Consider the following 21,049-nt stretch of genomic DNA (forward strand, 5'->3'; position numbering starts at 1 on the left):
TCAGCACGGGCAGCCGGAGCGGGCGACGCTGCTCCTTCCCTGCCCCTGAGTCAGAGCAGGGGGAGCGGAGCACGGGACTGCCCGTGACTGCCCGTGGCTGCCCGTGACTGCCCGTGACTGCCCGTGGCTGCCCGTGACTGCCCGTGGCTGCCCGTGGCTGCCCGTGGCTGTCCGTGGCTGCCCGTGGCTGCCCGTGGCTGTCCGTGGCTGCCCGTGACCGGGGTGAGCCAGCGCTGCCGGGGCAGCCGCCGCCGCTCCCGTGCGCTGCCCCTGCCCGCGGCGCTCCTTGGCGGGGCAGGACTTTGGGCCGAGCTATGCTGCTCCAGCGGGCTCAGCCGAAGCACACTGGCTTCCCGAACGTCTGCTCTGAGGAGTTCTGTGCCTGGAGAGTTGGAGTAGCGTCGGCTCCCGCAGTTCCCGAAGCCCCACGCTCCTGGGGACGGCGGGGCTGTGCTGCCGGCTGGGTGTGTGGGGGGGCAAAGCCTCGAGGCGGCTTCGCAACCTCTCGGGCCGTCACCATCGACGTCCCACTCAACCCGCCCCACCCTAATCCTAATCCTAATTTTAATCCTATTCCATTCCGTCCCGTCCCGCGGCGGCTCCGGGCGCGGGGGCATCACCGGAACTACAACTCCCATGAAGCTTCGGGGCGCCCCCGGCCGCCCTGGCGGCCACGTGATGGCGGTGGCGGCGGTCACATGACCGCGCGGCGGGGCAGGCCCGGCGGAGGAGCTGCCGCCGCCGCCCCGCATGGCCAACGTCGCCAAGAAGGTGTCCTGGTCCGGCCGCGACCGCGACGACGACGAGGACGGGCGTGCGGGTGAAACCACCCCGCTGCTCAACGGTACCGGCCCGGGTGCGGCGGGCAGCGGCCGGCAGGTGGGTACCGCCCCCGAGAGCGGGGGGCTCTGCGCCGGAGGGAGCACCGAGAGGGCTGGGGCCGCGGGGCGGGGTCGTGTCTGCGCCCCCCGCACTCCCCGGTCGTGTTTAGCCGCGTTGGTTGCCCCGGGGCTGGGCGGGGGCGGTCGGGGTCGCTCCGGGCTGCCGTGGGCTGGGAAAGCAGAACCTGTCGGGAGCCGGCGCGGGGAGGGCCCGGGGGAGCCACGGCCGGGGCACTCGTGGGGGAAAATCTGAGCGTGGCACTGAGTCAGTGCCCAGCCGGCAGCGGTGCGGGCCGGCTCCGTCCCTGCTGCAGCCCCTGGCCGCTGCTCCGCCGCCCTGGGACCGTCCCTGGCAGCAGGAGCCCTGCTCCTGCCCGCTGGGGCTGCTCTCCTCGTTAGCAGAGTCGTGAGCTGGCTTAGAAGAGACCTTAAAGCTCATCCTGTTCTACCCCCGCCGTGGGCAGGGACACGTTCCACTAGACCGGCTTGCTCCAAGCCCTGTCCGACTTGGCTTTGAACACTTCCAGGGACAGTACAGCCACCACCTCTGGGAAACCTGTGCCAGGGCCTCAGCACCCTCATAAGGAAGGATTTCCTACTGACATCTCATCTGTTCTCCTTCTGTTCAGTTTGAAGCCATTCCTCCTTGTTCTGTCTGTATCTGCCCATGAAAAAAATAATTTGTACTAAATGGATTTCTGCTAAAAATGTCTTTCTGTGGGAGCCTGTTGCCTGACATGCTGCTGCTGCCCAGATCAACAGGTAGGGCTGAGGCACAAGAGCCTCTAACACTGGAGTTCTGGAGGGTGTCCTGTGGGATGCATGGAACTGCACTGGCAAAAAGCAGGTCCAAGGTGGGCTGTGTTACAGAGGGAGGCCAGCTCCTTCTAGCAGGTTAATTTGGGGTAATTAAGAGAGGAGAGCTTCTCTCCAGTGTACCCTAGGCTGCCTGCCTGGCGGTCTCTCCCCGACATGCAGCTCAGTCAAGAAAACTGAGGCACTCAGCACCTGTTCCAGAGTGAAGCTGAGGGCAGGAGGGCTCTGCTGGGCTGAGGTGTGGATGGGGTGTCAGGATGGGACCATGGAGCACTTCAGTGCCAGCACCAGGTGGGACAGGCATTGCTTCCAGGTGTCATCCTTGAATTTCCTGTGCAGAGTTTCCTGGGAGACTTGAGCTTAGGGAGGAACAGTGCCAGATTCTGGCAGCTGTTAGCAGGGATGTCTCGCCCAGCACGATTCTGTGCTGCCCTGCTCCTGGGCAAGTCAGAACAGCGGGCTAATTAGAGGGAAATGCAGGGCTCATTAGGCTGGAAGAGCTTTGTGTAGTGCTCTGGGAGCAGGGAATGGCAGCTGGAAAGAGGCAGCTGTGCTATGGAAACTGTTCTGGGGTGAAAATGAAAGTAATCCTCCTGGGCAGTGCAACAGGACCCCACATATTTACAGCACACAGGGAATTCTGTGGGTTTGAAGGGTGTTAGAATAGGGATTAACCAGACCTAGTGGCTGGGGGTCATTAAGAAAGGTGGTTTGGAAGAAGCAGGGGCAGCTGGAGGTGGACACCCAGCCCTACCAATGTGATTTATTGTCACTGTGTCCCTTCACAGCGCAGGCAGCTCAGGTCTCAGCTGGTGGCATGGTACTGTGTGGCATTTCCCTTGGCAGGGGAGGAGAGGGAATACCCTCCTGGAGCTGCAGACCACACCTGCCCCTGGCAGTGGCAGCTGGGTTGTCACTGTAGGGCTGGGGTTGTATTTTGGTGTTGGGCAGCTGCTTCTCCCTTTGCCCCAGGTGACTTTCAGTCTTGTGGGTTGAAGCAGGAAGGCAGGACAGCTTTGGCAGAGAAATAAAGAGGCTGGAGCTGCTTAGCTCAGGAGAGATTTAAACCTGGGTTGTGGTAATACAATAAAAATGTCCCCTAGCAGAGCTTCTTCTCTTTCTCACATGCCTGTTCAATGGAAATGAAAGTGATTTTAAGGTGACCAGAGGAAACACGGGTCTGTAGCTCCCCAGCTGACAGCTGTGAGGGACTGAGGTCGAGTTCTGGTGGGCAGGAGATGAGGAGAGCCTGGATAAACATGCCTGTGGCCATAGAGGGGGTGTCAGGGGCCTGTCCCTGAGGTTTCCTGGGGTTTGGGGCCAGCTGAGCTGACTAAACCTTCATCCTCTCACCGGGGCTTCCTCGGGCATATCAAGAAGTGAGAGGCAGCCTGTACCTCTGAGCATCACGCCTGCTGTGGGCTGTCCCACTCCTGTGTTCTCCAGCCACGTGTGTTGGTTCTCAGGCTGGGGACTGGGTGGAAAATCTTAGTAAGAGCAGCCAATTTCCATCATGAAACTTTTTTTTTGTTGAAGAGCTTTTCTCCTTCGCTACCATCAGAGATATGCTGTAAGATATTTGACTTTGGGATTGATTTAATGCTCCTACTTTAAAGGCTGCCTGGAACAAGGGGTCACCATCATGAAGACCAGGCTGCTGCTGGCAGGTTGTCCTTCTTAGCCCCTGTGTGTTTATTCTGCATCTCTGGCTGTTGCTGGTCTCGTTTTCTTTAATCTCAAGTAACAGGGTGCAAAAAAGTGGCCAGGCTGCAATCAAGAAATCTTGGTGGGAGGAGGCAGAAAAAGGGAAGTTTGGGTGCTGGGTGAGCCTTGATTCCTGGCAGATGTGCTGCAGATTGCACAGCCCAGGTTACTGGCAGAGAGGCAGCTTGTCCCTGCTCTTGGGAGCCTGGAGGTGACTGCCCTGGAGAGCCACTGCTCTCGAGTGGTGGCAGGAGCTTCCCTCAGCACGGGAACTTCAGGAAGCTTTCTGCAGGTTGCTCAGGCCATCAGAGACTGTGGCAGTGCTTCATCCTTGTGCTGCTCCTGTGCCAAGAGAAAGGCCAGGGCAATGACAGCATTTCCCATCCTCGTGGAGGTGTGGGTTGAGGAGCAGCTGTGCCCTGGGAGTGGCAGCAGGAGCCTGGAAGCAAAAGCGTGGCCAAGTGGTGACACCTTGGGGAAAGTCTGGGTGCTTTGTCTCCTGTGATGAGCCTGGAGGTGAGGAGCCCTGTTCTCCCCTGCTGTGAAGCATTTTGGAGATGATACTGGGCTGGTTTGAAGCCTGTCTCAGCTGTGGCTGTGTGTCAGAGGAGGGGGGGTTTCAAGAGCCCTGTAGCTCATCCTCCCATTCACTGCCAGAGCTGTGACAGGGTTCTCGTGCTGGTGACACAGCCTGGAGTCTGTCACCCAGGCTGGTACCAGGGGCAGTGTTCTGCTGCCAAGAGGGCCCTGGGGGCTGGAAATCTTCCTCCCTCCCTCCCACAGCTTCTGTGGGCTCCTCCTGTGGTCTGTGCTGGGCTTTATCTCACTGATAACACAGAGTCACGTGCTGCCAGTTTGTTACTGAGCACAGGACAGTGACAAGGGGCAGTGTCTGGGAGGGGGTCTCCTCATGCTGGGTTGTGTCCTGCAGGGAGAAGCCTCACTGGCTCATCCCTGTGGAAATGGGCTGTGGAGCAGAGTCAGACCCTCCCTGTCTGAACCTGATGGTTCTCCAGAGCAATGCTTGGGGGGCACAGCTTGGTTGCTGTGCACACAGCCTGGGTTGGATCATGGAGTTAATGCATTCAGGGCGTGAGTAGAAGGTGGTGGTTGAGATCTTCTGCTAGATTTTTTTCATGTTGAGGTTGATCCTCAATTTGCTCTTGCTGGTCTCAGAGTGGGTGCCAGCATGACAGAGGGGAGTCCCTGAGGGGACTAGAGCTAGGGGCTCTAGTCCAGTCCCTGTGAAGAGCAGATCTCTGAGAGACACATCCAGAGGAGCTCTGGGTAACTATTCTGCACCCTGTTTGGTCCCAAGTTCAGTGTGTCAGCAGCCACAGGGTGAAGGTTTGGCTCTGATATCTAAGCAGAAGTTCCCTTACTGCAGTTTGTCCACTGCTTCTTGTCCCATCAATGCAAAGCTTTAAGGGAAGTCTTCGTCCCATCTGTAACTTCTTGTTGGGTGTCTGGAGATAGCATGAAGAGCTCTCTGAGAAGCACCAGCTTCTCCTTGTATATCTTGCCATGTGCTCCTGCCCCCAGCTCTCTTGCTGAGCTCACTTTCTGTGCCTTTTCTGTCCCAGGAAGCCCAAACTGGATGCCAAGTCCCAGGTGTGCTATTGCAGGTGCCAGATGGAGGTGTAGGATTCCTTTCCCAGACCTTCTGGCAGTGATCTTGCATCACCTGGGAGGGGGTTGACCACCTCCACCCCAGGTCTGTGCCACTGACACCTCTTCACTCATCCACCAGGTCGCTGCAAGACTTTTTCAACTGAGCTCCTTTCTGACCACTGGGACTCATCCATCCCAGGTGCAGGGCTTTGTATTTGCCTCTGTTGAATTTGGGAGCTTCTCTGCAGCCTGGTGGGGTCCCTTGGAGGAGCAGCCCTGCCTGCCAACATTCCTGCCCACTAACACTGATGATAACTTTTTGATTCACACCAGGGCTCCAGACATCTCTCTGCAGAGCTCAGAACGGAATTAACTTTACCACCCAAGTGGGCTGAGGTCTGGGTGCTCATGTGCCACCAGCAGAGTGAGGCTCAGCGTGTCCCAGAGCCTCTCCTGGGGCAGGAGAGCTGTTAACCCATCTGTGCCCTCTGGGTTTTGGCAGCAGTGCATGTTTTTGTTTGGAGATAACCACAGCACAGTCACACCAACATCACACGTACCCAGGATCAGCAGCTGCCTTGGCTGAGTTTGAAAACATCCCAAGGAGGGCATTGCTCAGTGAATCTTTGAGCTGTGCACAAATAACCTTTTCTCTTGGCTCCAGGCTGCCTGAATCTCTCCTTTTTCTCTTATCATTCTTTGGTGCTGCTGGAAGTAGCTCTTTCCTGCCCTCCTGGCATGTGATCCCTGTGGTGGGTGAGACAGGAGCCAAGCCTCTGCTTGCAGATGCCAGAGGGGTGCCAGGACTCAGGGGAAGGATATTAGAAATGTGCTGCTTGTCTAAGGAAATTCAGCTTCAGGCTCCACTGTACCTCCTTTCCCTTCATCTGCGCTTGTGTCCTGCTGGTGCTTAACCCATTGGGAGTTGAGCTGCTGTGCCCTGGCTGCTTTCTCCACAGGGAAGGAGGGAAGAGGTTGGGGTGTCACTGGTTCAGCCCCATTTGGTCTGTCTGCAGACCCCATAGCTAACAGAAGGAGAATTTTCCCAGAAGGGCTGGTCCTGCCTGAGGTCTTACACAAGGAACATGGCATGAGTGACATTTTCCACCTCCTTGCCTTGCTCTTGCCCTAGATGTGCAGCACTTAAAGGGAGCCTGAAATCCTTGTGCTTCCTCAGTCCAGGTGGGGTGTGTTCCTTTGCAAGGTGTCAGCTTTGTCCCTCCAGCTTTCAGGGCAAGGAATGTGTCCTTCCCCCTCCCCAGCATGATGGGGGCCTGGCTGTGACCTCAGCCTGCCAGCAGAGCAGCTGGGCACTGGGACAGGCAGCTCCTGTATCCAGCTCGTGACCCTAAGTTCCTGTCCAGGGAGGTGACAGCTCTGCGTGTGCCCAGCTCCTAGAATTCCACAGTGGTCTGCTCTGACTGCTGGGCAAAGGGTCCACCTGGATCCTTTCCACTGTGTGTGGAGCCATCATGGAGCAGAAACAAAGCCCAGGCTGATTTTGCCAAAGCAGTGTCTGAGAATGGCAGCGTGGAGCACTGTGGGCTGGGGCTGCTGTGGGCTAAAGGGCACCAGAGAGGGTTTGAGAAGCTGGGACAGTACCCATCTGCAGGTCAGGGAGTGAAGGAGAATGTGGAGCAGAGGGAAAAATGGGAAAATAGGTCAGGCTGCAAACACAAAGGGATATTCTTCCTCTGCAGTGACGTGCAGGGTTCCCAGCAGCTCTGGCCTGCACGTTCCAGACGGGATCGTGGGGATTAAAGTAGCGAGGGGCTCGATCTGGGACCTGCCAGCAGAGAGAGACCAGCATGCAGAGCCCTCTGTTGTTCACCATCCCTCTTTTATCCTTCAGTTCTTTCATTGGCAGCTGGGAAGGGGTAAAGCTCTGGAGGGGAGGATCTTAATGCTGAGGAGTGGTGTTTGGGCTGTGCCCAGGGTCAGTGCTCGGATCCTGTGCATCCCTGTGTTTGGCAGCAATGGAGGGGACTGCAGCCCACCTGCTCATGCTGGGTCCCCTTGTGGCACCGCTCAGCTGCGGCCTGAGCCCCTGCCTGCCTCATCCAGGAGACACAGGTGCCCCAAACAGTCCAAAACCTCTCCTGCTCTGCAGCTGTGCTGCCAGCAAAGAGCCTGAGTGATCAGCAGTGAAAGGAGAACCTGCTCCCCAGAGGGACGTGCAAATGCTGCTTCCCAGCATCACACTGGGGCCGGCTCAGAGAGACCCCAGAGTCCCCAAGGCTGTGCAGGAGCAGTGCTCCTGCTTCCTCCTGTGTCTCCTGGCTGGCAGCCAGCCTGGCTGTCACTCTGGTCCCAGCTGCTTGGGGGGTGACAAACACTGAGGCGATGCGCTCCTCTCCCGGCTGGGAACCGCTGCCGTGGAGCAGATGGCAGAGCCAGACGTGCCCTCAGCCGCCCTTTGCCTCTGGCTGGGCCCGGCAGCCGAGGGCACGTCGTGGTGAGCTTGTGGCTGCGGAGGTGGCGCGCTGTCCGGGGGCTCTGTCCCTCCCCAGCCTCCGGGGAGCGGGGAACGTGCCGCTCGGCACAGCTTTGTCGGCTCCGTGCCGGGGGCTGCTGGTGGCCAGTCCCCAGCGAGCCGCTGCTGGCTGGCACCTCCCCAGGTGAGCTGGCTCTGCCAGATGACAGGTTGGAACAGCTCACTCAGATCCTGGCGAGCTGCTGCTGTCTCTGGTTCCCTCTGGGGTGTTGGATCCCACCTCCTCGGTGTCCTCAGAGCATGAGTATCTTGCACCTTGCAATCCTGAGAGATTTGAAGTGCATTCAGGAATTGACCTCCTTTCCCCTTCTCTCCTCAGCTCACTCCTTCCCCCTTCCTGCGCATCGGGCAGCTGAGCAATGTGGACCTCAACGAGGACATCCATGAGCTGGTGAGTGGCACAGAGAGGGGCCCACTGTTTCTGAGACCCCTTCCCTTCTCCCAGTTACAGCTGCTGCTGTTCCCTCCTTCACTTTCTGCTTGTTCCACAAGGACTCCAGCACTTCTTCCTGGGTGGGGTGACCTCTGTGGCGAGGGCAGCTGCTGCTGCCCCAGGGGCCCCTCTGGCATCCTCAGTAAATGCCCTAATTCGGAGCTGGGAACAGCTTGCATGGTCAAAGGCGTTTGGGAAACAGAACTTGGTTTCTGCCCAAAAACATGGGTTTGCTTGAAATAGCTCCTTGCTTTTGGCCTAAGGAATTTCCTGCCAAGGTGAAAGGTTGCCCTCCACCAGAGCATGGAGTTGTTTGGATTCAGTGCCAGGTCAGCATGGCAGTGTGGTACCCAGCTGGCAAACCCTCCAGCTGCTCCTGAGGAGAACATCCTGCCGGGGGGTGCTTGGTGAGGGTGCACCCCTGACAGCTGGTCCAGCTGCCTGGAATCACACACACCCACCAACTGGTGGAAAACCATCTCAGATTCCTGCCTGCCAGGCAGCTGGCACCTGCACAGTCCTCTGTGCATCTTCTGAGCATCTAAAGGAGTTAAACTGACAGTTGGATGGGGATGGGAGGGCTGGACTCCAACCTGACCATCCTGAGCTGTGCATCACATCCCACAGGAGACAGAGGTCCCTCGGCAGCGTCCCAACGAGATCCCCCACAACGAGAAGCTCCTGTCACTCAAGTATGAGGTAAGCACCCATCTGCCCCATCTCAGGTCTGCCCTCTGGGATGCAGCAGGTGAGGTGTGAGGGCTGAGGGCTCACAGCAGCCCAGGGAGGGCGGGTTCAGTGCAGAAGGAGTGGAATTGAGGAAGGAAAATAGTAACAGGAGCAGGGTGAAGGCAACACTCCCCAACATGTGGGTCTCTTCACCTGATAGACAATAACAGCATCTCCCTTTCCCAAACTAGAGCTTGGACTATGACAACAGTGAGAACCAGCTGTTCCTGGAGGAGGAGAGGAGGATAAACCATGCGGTGAGTCTTGCTGGGCTGCCCACAAATGATCTCAGGTGGGGTGGACAAGGGAAGCTGTTCCCTCTGCCTGGCTGCTGGAGAGCTTCTTTGTGCCACAGGAGGTTGTGCTTAAAGCCTAGGTTGAGCTGGGATGGGTTTATGGGCACTGTCCAGCTTGTGACAAGCTGTGAAGCCACAGGATTGTGGACCCAGCATGAGGTGGTTGGAATGGGAGCTAATCTGGCTGCATGTAGTGGCATTGCCTGGTGGTCTGGGGCAGGTCCCTGAGCAGAGGGACTTCTGGAGTCATGTGAAACATCTGCCCTGAGGGCTTTGGGAACCAGTGCAAGAATCCCAACAGGATAGGCCTAATGAAGGCAGGCAAGCTGGAAAAGCAGCTTGGATCCCACAGAGGTACAAGGGCACTGCTTGAAATCAGTAAATTGCATCCAGGCTTGGACGGGTCAGCCAGCATTGGTGCTCCCTGGCCCTCCTCAGAGCTTCCCAGGCTTGGGACTGTGTTGGGGAAGGTGGTAGGTGCGTTGGGGTCCCCTGGATGGCAGCAGGGTGTGACTGCTGGCTGCCCCTCAGGCTTTCCGGACGGTGGAGATCAAGCGCTGGGTCATCTGCGCCATGATCGGCATCCTCACCGGCCTCGTCGCCTGCTTCATCGACATCGTGGTGGAGAACCTGGCTGGGCTCAAGTACCGGGTGGTGAAGGACAGTATCCTCACAGAGCAGTGGCTGCTGGCCAGCTGGGACCTCTGGGATCTCCTGGGAGCCGTGAGAGGGGTTGTGGGGGAAGAGGACAGCGCTTCCTCGCCCCAGTTTGGGAGCACAGACTCTGCTGCCCAGCTGCTGTGCAGGGCTGAGCTGTGGCTGGGCACTGCCATAACAGAGGAGGCTCGTTTCAGCTGCCCTGGATGCCCCAAGTGACAGGGGGCTTGGAACAACCTGGTCTAGTGAATGGCATCCCAGAAGTTCCAGCCCCACACAGTGGGATTGGAACTAGATGGTTGGTAAGGTCGCATCCAGCCCAAACCATCCTGTGATTCTGTGAGATGCTGTGGTGGGAGGGATGGTACCCAAGCAATACTGGCCTTTCCCTGAGCTGCTGCCCCAGACATTGACAAGTTCACAGCCAAAGGAGGCCTCTCTTTCTCCCTGTTACTCTGGGCCACCCTGAATGCCAGCGTGGTGATGGTGGGCTCTCTGATCGTTGCTTTCATAGAGGTAAGAGTTTGAAACTGTTCTGGGCTCTTTACATGGGCAAAGCAGGGTCACATTTCCAGAAAACATGGAAAATTTTGTAAACAGTGAATGTATTTCTGCCAGTTTGGCTCCTGGCAGCATCAGCTCCTTGGTGTTGGCTCCAGCTGTGCTGTGGGGTTTCTGTGGGGCTGTCACACTGCTGGGATGTGCTGGCAGCCTGGGGCAGAGGCTGTGCCCCAGCCTTGGGCAGGGGTGCAGCTCTCCCAAGCCTTGGCCCTAGCTCAGCCTCTGTGTGTTGGGTGTACCTGAGTACCAGCAGAGACCAGTCTGGCTGGGTGCCTCAGGGACAGCCTCTGAAGCACAAGGCAAGGACTTGGAGTCCTTATGGATTGCTCTAATCCACAGTGTCTTCCTTGTGGCTTTGCCCTTGCTCTCCCTGGCCACCAAGTGTGACCTTTCTGTAGCTGTGACAGGGTGGGGGAACACCTGAGTGTCCCCAAGAACCCAGCCAGCTCCTTTTCCCTGGTACATTTGCCCTTATGAAGTGGGTGCCTCCCTCAAGCCTATCTCCAGAGCCTGTTTATAAGCTTTGGCCTCATCTCAGAGCCACCCTGAGGGTGTGTTGTGTGTGCCCTGTGCTGAGAGACAGGGGTAAGGCATCCTGTGTGTGACAGCTCTCCCTGCTCCCCGCAGCCCGTGGCAGCCGGCAGCGGCATTCCCCAGATCAAATGTTACCTCAATGGCGTGAAGATTCCACATGTTGTCCGGCTCAAGGTAGGAAGCAGGAGGTGATGGGGTGGCCTGAGCACATTGTGTCCTCCTGGAGTGCTCCCTGCCCACTTTGTGGCACAGCAGGAGCTGGCCTGAGCTCCCAGCTCCATAGCTGTTTCCCCCACACCCAGTGCCCAGAGGTTAAATCTCCCGCTCTGGAACCAGCAGCTGGCACTGGCAAGAGCAGCTTTGTGTAGATTTTGCTTTGGCCAAGCAGAAAATCGACAAGTCCTGTTGCCACAGTGGTGGGGCTGAGAGTCACAAGTTCCCCCGGGGTTGTTGGCTCCTCCCATGCCTTAGGGCCCACTGGCTGTGTGTCCCCTGTGGCTGCCATGGTCCTGTTCCTCGTGCCACCCCTGTGACGTGCTGTGCCCTTCTCTGTTTTGCAGACCCTGGTGATCAAAGTCTGTGGGGTCATCCTCTCGGTGGTCGGTGGCCTGGCGGTTGGGAAGGTGATGTGTGCAAAGCGCTCTCTGACGTGTTGGTCCCAGCTGCTGGCACTTGTGTCACAGCCTGTCACCGGTCCTGTGCTGGGGACAGGGTGCTGGGGGCCCTGTGGTGACTTCCCAGTGGTATTCCCTGGTGTCTGCTGGCCAAGGAGACCGCGGCACTGCCAAGCTTGGGGAGCCCCTGGGGTACGTGGTGCCAGCCTGTGTGGGGCTTGGCTGAGGGCAGGAGAGCAGCAGCCTCTGTCCAGCAGTGGTTGTCCCTGCAAAGAGATGGGGAAGACTTGGGTGCCCCATTGGGACCTCTCTGGTTTGCTGGGATTGAAGGCAGGCAAGGGAAACACTTGTTTCCTCTGCTTGTGAGAGCAGAAGGTGGGCAAGGGAGGCACATGCTAGAATAAGGATTTCATAAAACCATGGAATGGTTTGGGTTGGATTCTGAAGATCATCTCATTCCAAACCCCTGCCATGGGCAGAAACACCTTCCACTAGACCAGGTTGCAGAGTTCTTTCCAACCTGGTCTTGAACACTTCTGGGTTGGGAATGGGGAAAATGTCAAGGTCTGTATTTTCCTGAGGGAAATACTCCCATCCAGCTTCAGGACTGCAAGCTGGTGAGCAGCATTCAGCCATCCCTGTTCTTCCTTCCCTGATCTGACTCTGCTCTCTGGCCCCTAGGAAGGACCCATGATTCACTCTGGATCTGTGATTGCTGCCGGGATCTCCCAGGGAAGATCCACATCGCTAAAGCGAGACTTCAAGGTTGGTGTCGAGGTCCGAGGGGTTGTGCTGGAGAAGCCCCTCTGTGCCAGACCAGGCTGTTCCCACTGCTGGCTTGGTATCATCCATGTCATCTGCTGTGTCTCACCTACACTCAAGCCCGTGGCCAGCCCTAAGGCTGCCTTCACTCCTGTTTCAGATCTTCGAGTACTTCCGCAGAGACACAGAGAAGAGGGACTTTGTGTCGGCTGGAGCCGCCGCCGGTGTCTCGGCTGCATTCGGTGCCCCCGTGGGTGTGTGTCTTGGCTCTCTGGCACTGAGAACATGGATTTCAGGAGGTTGCTCCCACTTGTTTGGCAGCAGCTGTTGGGATCTGAATAGGGCACTGCAGGGGCCTTCCAAGTTTTCCTGCCATGGAAGTGTTGGCCCTGCCCAAGGGCAAGGGGCTCATCTGCCTCAGATCCCAAATGTTGCCTCCCTGGGATGGAGAATGACAGTGGGGAGCTTTGCTGTGATCAGTGCATCACTGATGGCTTGGTGGGCTTGCCTGTGAGAGGGTCTGGGTGGTGTGGGCACGTGGCCTGGGGTGAATCTTGGGTGCTCAGCTGGTGCTGTAGGCAAGGGGCCATGGCACCTGCCCCTTGTGAAGCTGTTGTGTCTTGCATTTGCAGGGGGCGTCCTGTTCAGCTTGGAGGAAGGGGCATCCTTCTGGAACCAGTTCCTGACGTGGAGAATCGTAAGTGCTGGAAAGCAGTGGAGAGCTGCTGGTTCTGGTGTGAGGCATTGCCTTTTCCCAGTGCCCTGCAGCCCCAGGCCTCCTGACACCCCTGCTCCAGCCAGGACCCATGGGTAACCCATCCCAGGGAACAGCATCCCAGCTCCCCTCCTGTGCCCTGCTCCTCAGGGGCTGAATTTGGGCCTGGCTGTGCTCCATTTTGCTGCCAGCCCCTTTCCAAAGGAGCTGCTTTGGGCTGTGCCCCAGGGCAATAGAGAGGCAAAAGGAGAAGTGAGACCCTGGTCAGCGTAAGCTGCCCAAAGTGCTGCCACAGGGATTGTGGCCTCCTGTCCCCACCACACCAGGGACACCAAGCCCTGCCCAAGGGCCTTGGGGGTGGTTTGGGGTGGTGCACAGGGCATGTGGTGAGGAAATGGGGCTGGGGGCATCTGGCAGTGACTGGGCTGCATCTCCTTCCAGTTCTTTGCCTCCATGATCTCCACCTTCACGCTGAACTCTGTCCTGAGTGTTTACCACGGCAATGCCTGGGATCTCTCCAGCCCTGGGCTTATCAACTTTGGCAGATTTGATAGCGAGGTAGGCACAGGTATTCCCCATGTGGGGCTCTGGTGGGGGGTTGGAAACAGCCCTTAGCAGCTTTGGGGGACATCAGTTTTTCTGTAACCTCACCCAGGGGCTGAGGCAGGCTCTGCCTTAGCAGGCTGTGGGGTCTGGCCAGATCTCAGCTCCACCAGCCCCAGCAGAAGGAATTTCTGGAGGCTGTGGGCTGTTCAGGGGAGACTTTGGGGAAGATCTGGAAACTCCTCGTGCCAACGTGGAGTTGTGCTGTCCCAGCAGTCAGTGACTGACTGTGGGACTGCAGATGGGCCAGGAGATCTGAAACCCACTTCTTTCTTGCTTGCAGAAAATGGGATACACAATCCAGGAAATTCCTATCTTCATATTTATGGGAGTGGTTGGTAAGAGAATGCTGCTGTTTCAATTTGATTAGTCTGAATAATTTCCTCTGCTCTCTGTCTGGGTCTATAAAGCTCTGGCATCCAGTTTCCTGGGGAAAATGGGGAATCCATTAAATTCTGGAGCAGCCACTGCTTGTGGGGCTTATGCAGGGATGAGAGCTGGATCCTGGCCCAGCCCTAGTAGCAAATCAAGCCCCTTTAACCCATGTTGAGCGGGGTCAGTGTGTTGCAGTCCTGCTGCCGTGTGAGCTGCCCATATCCCCATGGATTTGGCCTGTCCTTTGCCTGCCTGGTGCCAGCACTGTGACATTGGTCCCTGGCCACCTGCTGCTGGTGCCAGGCTCCTCGTGGTGCCAGGTCCTGGCTGGCTGCAGGGGCGGCATCCACAAGTCCCAGGGCTGGTCACTCTGGATGGGCTGTGGATCATCTCCAGAGGTCCCTTGTGTTGTGAGCAGCCTGGGCCCTGTGTGCTGAGCTTTTCCTCTCTCCCATTGGCAGGAGGGATCCTCGGAGCCCTGTTCAATGCCCTCAATTACTGGTTGACGATGTTCCGGATCAGGTAAGAGCTCCCAGGTGATAATGAAGGGGATTGATGTGGGTTGGCTGGTGCCTTCTGCCTTCTCTCAAAGGGGAATTCCCACATGGAGCAAGGCTGTAATCTCTCACTTAATGTGAGCAACAGCAGTTCCTGAAAGATGCCACATGCCTCTGACTGCCTTTGGCTGAGGCTGTGACCCACAGCATCCCAGCACTGCTCTGACCCTGCCAAGTATTTCCCTCCAGTGACTTGAGGGCCCAGACAGGTGCAGAGAGTGCAGACCTGACTGTCACCTGCTCTGAAAGGACTAAAAGAAGGGAGATAGCTGCTAAAGCAAACTGAGACAAATCTGGCCCAGGCAATACCTGTCACCAGCTTTTCAAGCAGCAGGACAGCCTGGCAGGGTCTGGGCAGGGAGCAGAGGCAGCCAGACTGATGTGACATGCCCAGCCAGGCTGGGGCTGGTCCTGCCCACACCCTTGGGTGCCACCTTTTCTCCTCTGTTCTCTTCACAGGTACATCCACCGGCCCTGCCTCCAGGTGGTTGAGGCCATGCTGGTGGCAGCAGTGACGGCGACCGTGGGATTTGTCATGATTTACTGCTCAAGAGATTGCCAGCCCATCCAGGGGAGCTCTGTGGCATATCCCCTGCAGGTAGGACATGCTGCAGAACAGCATTCAGGGTGGGGGGCTCAGCAGAGAGACAAAACCCTGCTGGGTTTGGGGCACTGGACCTCGCAGCTGATGCCCTCCACTGCAGGCAGAGCTGGAGACCCAAGGATGCTGTAGGTGTCCTCCCTGCCCAGAGCTGCCTCTTCACTGGCACAGGACCCCCAGCCTTCCCTGCCACTTCCAACTCTTTCTTATCTTGCCTTTTCAGCTTTTCTGTGCTGATGGAGAGTACAACTCCATGGCCACTGCCTTCTTCAACACACCTGAGAAGAGCGTCGTCAACCTCTTCCATGACCCTCCAGGTGAGTGCACCCAGCACTGAGGCCTTGAACGTGAGCAGAAAGGGTCCATGTGTTCCTTGACCACTCCTGGGACAAGGCAGAGGATGATCAGCCTGTGAAGGCTTCACAGAACACCGTGCTACAGTGGTGGAAGGAGGAGGGATGGGTGCTGTGCCTGGTGGCACCTTTTGCCTTGGCCAAAGGGCTGTGGTGTTGGGAGGCTGTGGGGCCAAGGACCTGGTTTAGTTTGTGCACATTTGCAGGCTGTGTTGCTTCTGAGCTGTGAGTGTGTCTGACCCTTGCTGTCTGTCTGAAGTCTGTTCTGGAAATGTTGCTGGGATGTTTTCTTAATTAGCAGGGCTGCTTGCCCTATAATGGCTTTACCTTCTGGGCAGGTTGTGGAGGTGGATTTTGGGATTTGGATTTGCTTGAGAAATGCAATTTGGTTCCAAGGTTCTAGCTCCATTTTCCTTGGATCTGCTGTAACCTCAGTGTCTCCTCTGCCTGTTGTGGAGTCTGAATTCTGTGCCCAGCTGCACGTGGGTGGGGAACAGAGAGATCCTCAGCCCAGAGGGTGCAGCTTGGCCACCTGCAGCCAAGAGATGACCATCCTGTGTCTTGGGGCTGCTTCCTGCAGTGCTGGGTCCTCCCTGGCTCAAGGCTTCTGTTTGAAGGAGGGGTTGCAGAGTACTTGTTTAAACTAGACTGGGCTGCTCAGCAATCCCAAAATAGCACTTGGCCGGGTTGTGGGGTCAGCAGGATCTCGCTGGGATGGCACAGCCTGTGCTGTGGGGCAGCATGGCACTGGCTGGAGCAGCTGTGGGAGCTTCAAGATGAGAGGGAGTTTGCAGGACCTGCCCTGCTAAGTTGATCCCAAAGCTGGCAGTGGGACCTCTGTCCTCCCAACCTTGTCCTTCAGCCCTGGCAGTCTCTCCCTCGGGGCTTTGAAGTTCATCATGGGAGTCTGGGAACCACAGTGCTGGGAGGGGACGAGTCACGAGATGGAGGAATGGGATGTGAGGGCTTGGGATGGCACTGGCTGGGTGGGGGGTGCTGGAGGGGACAGAAATAACCTGAAGAGCCAGTTTGAAAAGCCTGTTCTGCCAGGGCAGGAGGTAGAGCCCAAGAAGAGGTGCTCTCACTGCTGGGAGTGTGTCGTGGTGCTGCTGCTGCCTGATCTGATGCTGCAGCCTGTGGGCTGGCCACAGCCCATCACAGTGTCCCCTGGGCTGTGGGACCAGCACTGAATCTGTTCTGTCCCCACACCAGGTTCCTACAACCCCATGACTCTGGGCATGTTCACACTGATGTATTTCTTCCTGGCCTGCTGGACCTACGGCCTGACAGTGTCTGCAGGGGTCTTCATCCCCTCCCTGCTGATCGGGGCAGCCTGGGGGAGGCTCTTTGGCATCTCCCTGTCCTACCTGACCAAGGGCTCGGTGAGTCCTGCCTGGGCAGCCCTGGCACCCTGGGGCTGGTGGCATGTTCAGACAGAGTGCCTGGAGATGGCTGAGAGCACTCAAGGGGGCTGGCTCCTCGCTTCTCTTCATGAGCTGGGTCTGGGCCTCCCCACGTCCCAGTGGAGCCCTGCCAGCAGCTGGGTTGTTCAGGCAGCCTCAGGCACCTCTCTCCACTTTGGAGGGGGCTCTGGGGGCCAGGACTCTGCTGACTATCTCTGAATGCCCTGGAGCCAGCAGGTGACTTGGCTCCTTCTCTCTCCTGTGCTCAGATCTGGGCTGATCCTGGGAAGTACGCCCTGATGGGAGCTGCTGCACAGTTGGGTGAGTTCCTCATGGCACAGTGGTGGTTGGGGTGAAGATGTCATGGGAAAAAGCATTCCCTGCTTCCCTGACAGTTTCCTTCCCAGCTGAAGCCCAGCCTGGCTGTCAGCCTCCTCGTGACCCTGCCAAGCACAGGCAGTGCTGGGACACCGGTGAGGGCTGGGCTCACCCCAGGGCATCTCTGGGCAGGCAGATCACTGAGAGATTCAGGGCCCTCAGGTGTTCTGTATGCCCTCACTCTGTGTTTCCTTGTCCTTCCAAACTCCCAACCTCCCTGGGTGCCTCTGGCAGGTGGGATAGTGCGGATGACACTGAGTCTCACAGTCATCATGATGGAGGCAACAGGCAACGTCACCTATGGCTTCCCCATCATGCTGGTGCTGATGACAGCAAAGATTGTGGGAGACTACTTTGTGGAGGTGAGGGCTGGTGTGCTCCCCAGGACTGTGGGTCAGGGCTGGTGGTGCTGGGGGCAGTGGTGGGCCAGGACAGGCATGTGCTTGCTCTGAGGGATGAGCTGCTGCCTGGCTGTGCCCCTTGGCACCTCACCAGGCTTCTCCTGATGGCTTGACTCCTGTTGCAGGGACTGTATGACATGCACATCCAGCTGCAAAGCGTCCCCTTCCTGCACTGGGAGGCCCCAGTGACATCCCACTCCCTCACAGCCAGGTAGGTGGGCTGGGCATTGCTGTGGCAGCAGCCTTTGGACCACACTCTTGGCCTGAGCTGGGAGCAGAAGTGACCTTTTGGTTACAAGAGCCTGCTGTCCCCTGCTACCACAGGGCAGCTTCTTCCCCAGCAGGGATGTGATCTGCAGTGTGTTCCTTCCTCTCTCCCTGGCAGCTTTTGGGAACAGAGGAGGCATCAGCACTGAGGAATTGTGTGTTTTGGGGGGCATATTCAGGGTGTGAGGGTGGGCAGACCCTGGTACAGGGTGCCCAGAGAAGCTGTGGCTGCCCTTGGATCCCTGGAAGTGTCCAAGGCCAGGCTGGATGGGGCTTGGAGCAGACTGGGATAGTGGAAGGTATCCCCGCCTATGGAAGGGGTTTGGAATGAGCTGAGCTTACAGGTCCCTTCCCACCCAACTCATGTGTGATTGCACGATTCAGTGTGTGCTGCCACGGGGCTGTGTTTCACCCAGAGCTTTCCCTGCAGGGAGGTGATGAGCACTCCTGTCACCTGCCTGCGCAGGATCGAGCGCGTGGGCACCGTCGTGGACATCCTCAGTGACACCTCCTCCAACCACAACGGCTTCCCTGTGGTGGAGAGCAACCCTGACACCACACAGGTCAGCTGGGTGGCCCTGGGGAGGGGGATGCAGCTGGGGTGGCCACACAAGGGACCCTCACAGCGGGACCCTCACACACGGTGCCCTGTTGCAGGTTGCCGGGCTGCGGGGTCTGATCCTGCGTTCCCAGCTCATCGTCCTGCTGAAGCACAAGGTGGGTGATGCTGCGTGGAGACTGGGTTGTGGCTGCTGTCCCAATCCTGTCTCAGGCCCCTTGCTGCCTGCCTTGCTCAGGAGAAGCTGGCACAGGGTTCCTGTCATCTCCCTCAGCTCACCCAGGGGGATGGTGGGTGCTGCCATTCGGTGGTGGGGTTACCCCAGCATCATCCTTCACACCCCTGGGCTCACAAACCCCGAGTGAGGGGGAAACAGAAACAGGCTGTGCTTCTGCAGATGGTCCATCTGTCCCACACTTCTGCCCTTTCCCCTCCCTGGCCCTGTGCATTGTCTTGGTGCCTGTGAGCTCTGTGGGGATAGTCCCCAACCATCTCTTTCCTCCCAAGGTTTTTGTGGAAAGGGCCAACCTGAACCTGGTGCAGCGGCGGCTGAAGCTGAAGGATTTTCGGGATGCCTACCCCCGCTTCCCCCCCATCCAGTCCATTCACGTTTCCCAGGACGAGCGCGAGTGCATGATTGACCTCAGCGAGTTCATGAACCCCTCGCCCTACACCGTGCCCCAGGTAACAGCCAGGGACCCCTCTGCACAGCTCCCCAGGGACCAGGGAGGGCAGTGGGGGCTGGCTGGGGGTGCTGCAGCCCCCCCATTCCTGTTCTGCCTTGCAGGAGGCGTCTCTGCCGCGGGTGTTCAAGCTCTTCCGAGCCCTGGGCCTGCGGCACTTGGTGGTCGTGGACAATCGTAATGAGGTGAGTCTGGGCTCCTCCAGGGGACAGGGACACGTTGTCCCCCGGCTCTGTGTGCCCACATCAGGCTGTAACCTGTCCCTTTCCTGGCAGGTTGTGGGAATGGTGACCCGCAAGGACCTCGCTAGGTACCGGCTGGGGAAGGAGGGCCTGGAGGAGCTCTCGCTGGCACAGACGTGAGGCAGTGAGGCCCAGCAGAGATGTGCCCCGGCCCCTTGGAGCTGGGGACCCCCTTTTGCAGGAGGTGGGGAGAGGACTGGGCCAGTCCATGCAGGTGTCACGGTGCCTGGAGCACTGGCATGGCCGTGCTGCCCCGGCCCTCCTGCCTGTTGCTGCCTTCCCACGTCTACTGCCTCTTCTTGTCACCCCTTCCTCTGCTTCCCTGAGGGATCAAAATTCACCCTTGGCTCTGTTAGCTCCTGGAATAGGCTCTCCTCGAAGGTTGGGTGAAGGCTGGAGTGTTCCATGGGGAGCAGGACTGCCCTACTGAGCTGGGCACATTCCTCTGACACCGCACGTGGCCTCTGTTGCCTCATCCACACAGTCTGGGCTGTCTGGGACTTAGCCCTGCCCCAGCTTCGGCTGCAGGGCCTGTGAGAGGAGCAGAGGGGACACGATGGGGCTCCCTCCCTCCCCCAGACCCCCATTCCCTGCTGCCCTGTGGTCCTGCCTGCTGGGTTGGGCTGAGCTCTGGGGTTGCCTCCCTGCTCCTTGGGACTGAGGAGAGGGACGTGCCCTGCTTGGCTGTGCAATAAAAGGGCTCCCCTGGTTCTGCAGCTACTGCCTCTGGCTCTTTCTTGGCTCCCTCAGCCGCTCTGACCCCGACCCATGTGGGGGGACACAGCCCTGGGGTTTGGGGCAGGGATGGGGAGGGGAGAGCTGCCTGTCCTGGGGCAATGTTGGTCCTGCAGCCTGTGCCCTTCTGCCACTCCTGCTGTCGTCCCACCACTGCTGCTCCTGTGCTGGGATCCAGAGTCAGTCCTGGGGCATGTTCTGGTCCTTTCCAGCAGCCTGGGGCCTTCCAGGCACCCCAAACTCTTCCGCCACCACTGGATTTGGCTGGGGATGGGAGCAAAACCAGCCCTGGCACTTCGCTTCTCCCATCTGCCCCCATCCTTGTTCCTCTCCTTGGCCTTGCCCTGCCCCCTGCCCTGGGACTGCCCCTTCCTCACTTGGAGATAGGCAACCTGGTGCCTGGAGAGGCTTTTGACTGCGGGATCTGTGCTGAAATAAAGTCTGTTTGTACTTTGATTGTCGTGCTGTCTGCCTCTTGCTTCCCTTCTTCCCTTGAGGCCACCGTTCAGGCTCGGGTGTCCCCTTGGGGCTGAACTCATCCCTGTCCCCTCCTGCTGCTGGAAGGGCACAGGCTGGGGGGTGTGGGGAGCTGCAGCCTGGGTGCTGCCCCCAGCAGGGCTCAAGGAGGGGCTGGCTGCCCCTTCCCTGGTTCTTTTCCCTTTCAACACCAGCACAAAGCCACCACAAAGCAGAGGATGCCTCAGCTGGGCCCTGGTACCAGCCAGGTCCGGCCGTGGGGCAGAGCCAGCCCTGCTCTCCTGTGTGTGTCCGTGCCATGGGGCAGGGGAGCTGTAGAGCACAGTGGGTGCCCCGGGCAGTGCTGGGTCCCCCCTGCGTGCTGACAGCCGGGCTCTTTGTGAGGCCCCGCTCGCCCTTTGCCCTGGCGCGGCCGAGATAAGGGGATGGGATCCAGCGACTTGGGGCGCAGAGTAAACACGGGCTGCTGGCTCCTGCCGGCACCGCGCTTCCCTCCTCTTCCCTCTGCTGCCGGGGCAGCCCCCGAGGCTCATGCCGAGCCGTGCCCCTTTGTGTCCGGCAGCGGGGACACCACGGCGGCGGGTGGCAAAGGACACCGCACACGCTGC

The 21,049-nt window shown here is 58.5% G+C and overlaps 1 protein-coding gene across 1 annotated transcript; it reads left to right on the forward strand.

Moving 5' to 3' along the window:
- Nucleotides 1–229: 229 nt before the first annotated feature.
- Nucleotides 230–20,420, forward strand: CLCN7 (Cl-/H+ antiporter 7). Its single transcript, XM_086854349.1, has 25 exons — nucleotides 230–879; nucleotides 7,826–7,897; nucleotides 8,567–8,638; nucleotides 8,860–8,925; nucleotides 9,496–9,628; nucleotides 10,028–10,137; nucleotides 10,810–10,890; nucleotides 11,277–11,339; nucleotides 12,012–12,095; nucleotides 12,253–12,346; nucleotides 12,725–12,789; nucleotides 13,249–13,365; nucleotides 13,694–13,748; nucleotides 14,247–14,307; nucleotides 14,802–14,940; nucleotides 15,167–15,260; nucleotides 16,509–16,678; nucleotides 16,969–17,020; nucleotides 17,312–17,439; nucleotides 17,604–17,689; nucleotides 18,176–18,308; nucleotides 18,403–18,462; nucleotides 18,812–18,988; nucleotides 19,092–19,172; nucleotides 19,263–20,420. The coding sequence occupies exons 1-25, from the start codon at nucleotides 751–753 to the stop codon at nucleotides 19,347–19,349; spliced, it is 2,409 nt and encodes an 802-aa protein (XP_086710475.1). The 5' UTR covers nucleotides 230–750; the 3' UTR covers nucleotides 19,350–20,420.
- Nucleotides 20,421–21,049: the final 629 nt, after the last annotated feature.

This window comes from Cyanistes caeruleus, chromosome 17, assembly GCF_971803275.1.
Source record: "Cyanistes caeruleus chromosome 17, bCyaCae1.hap1.1, whole genome shotgun sequence".
NCBI classification, from domain to species: Eukaryota; Metazoa; Chordata; class Aves; order Passeriformes; family Paridae; genus Cyanistes; species Cyanistes caeruleus.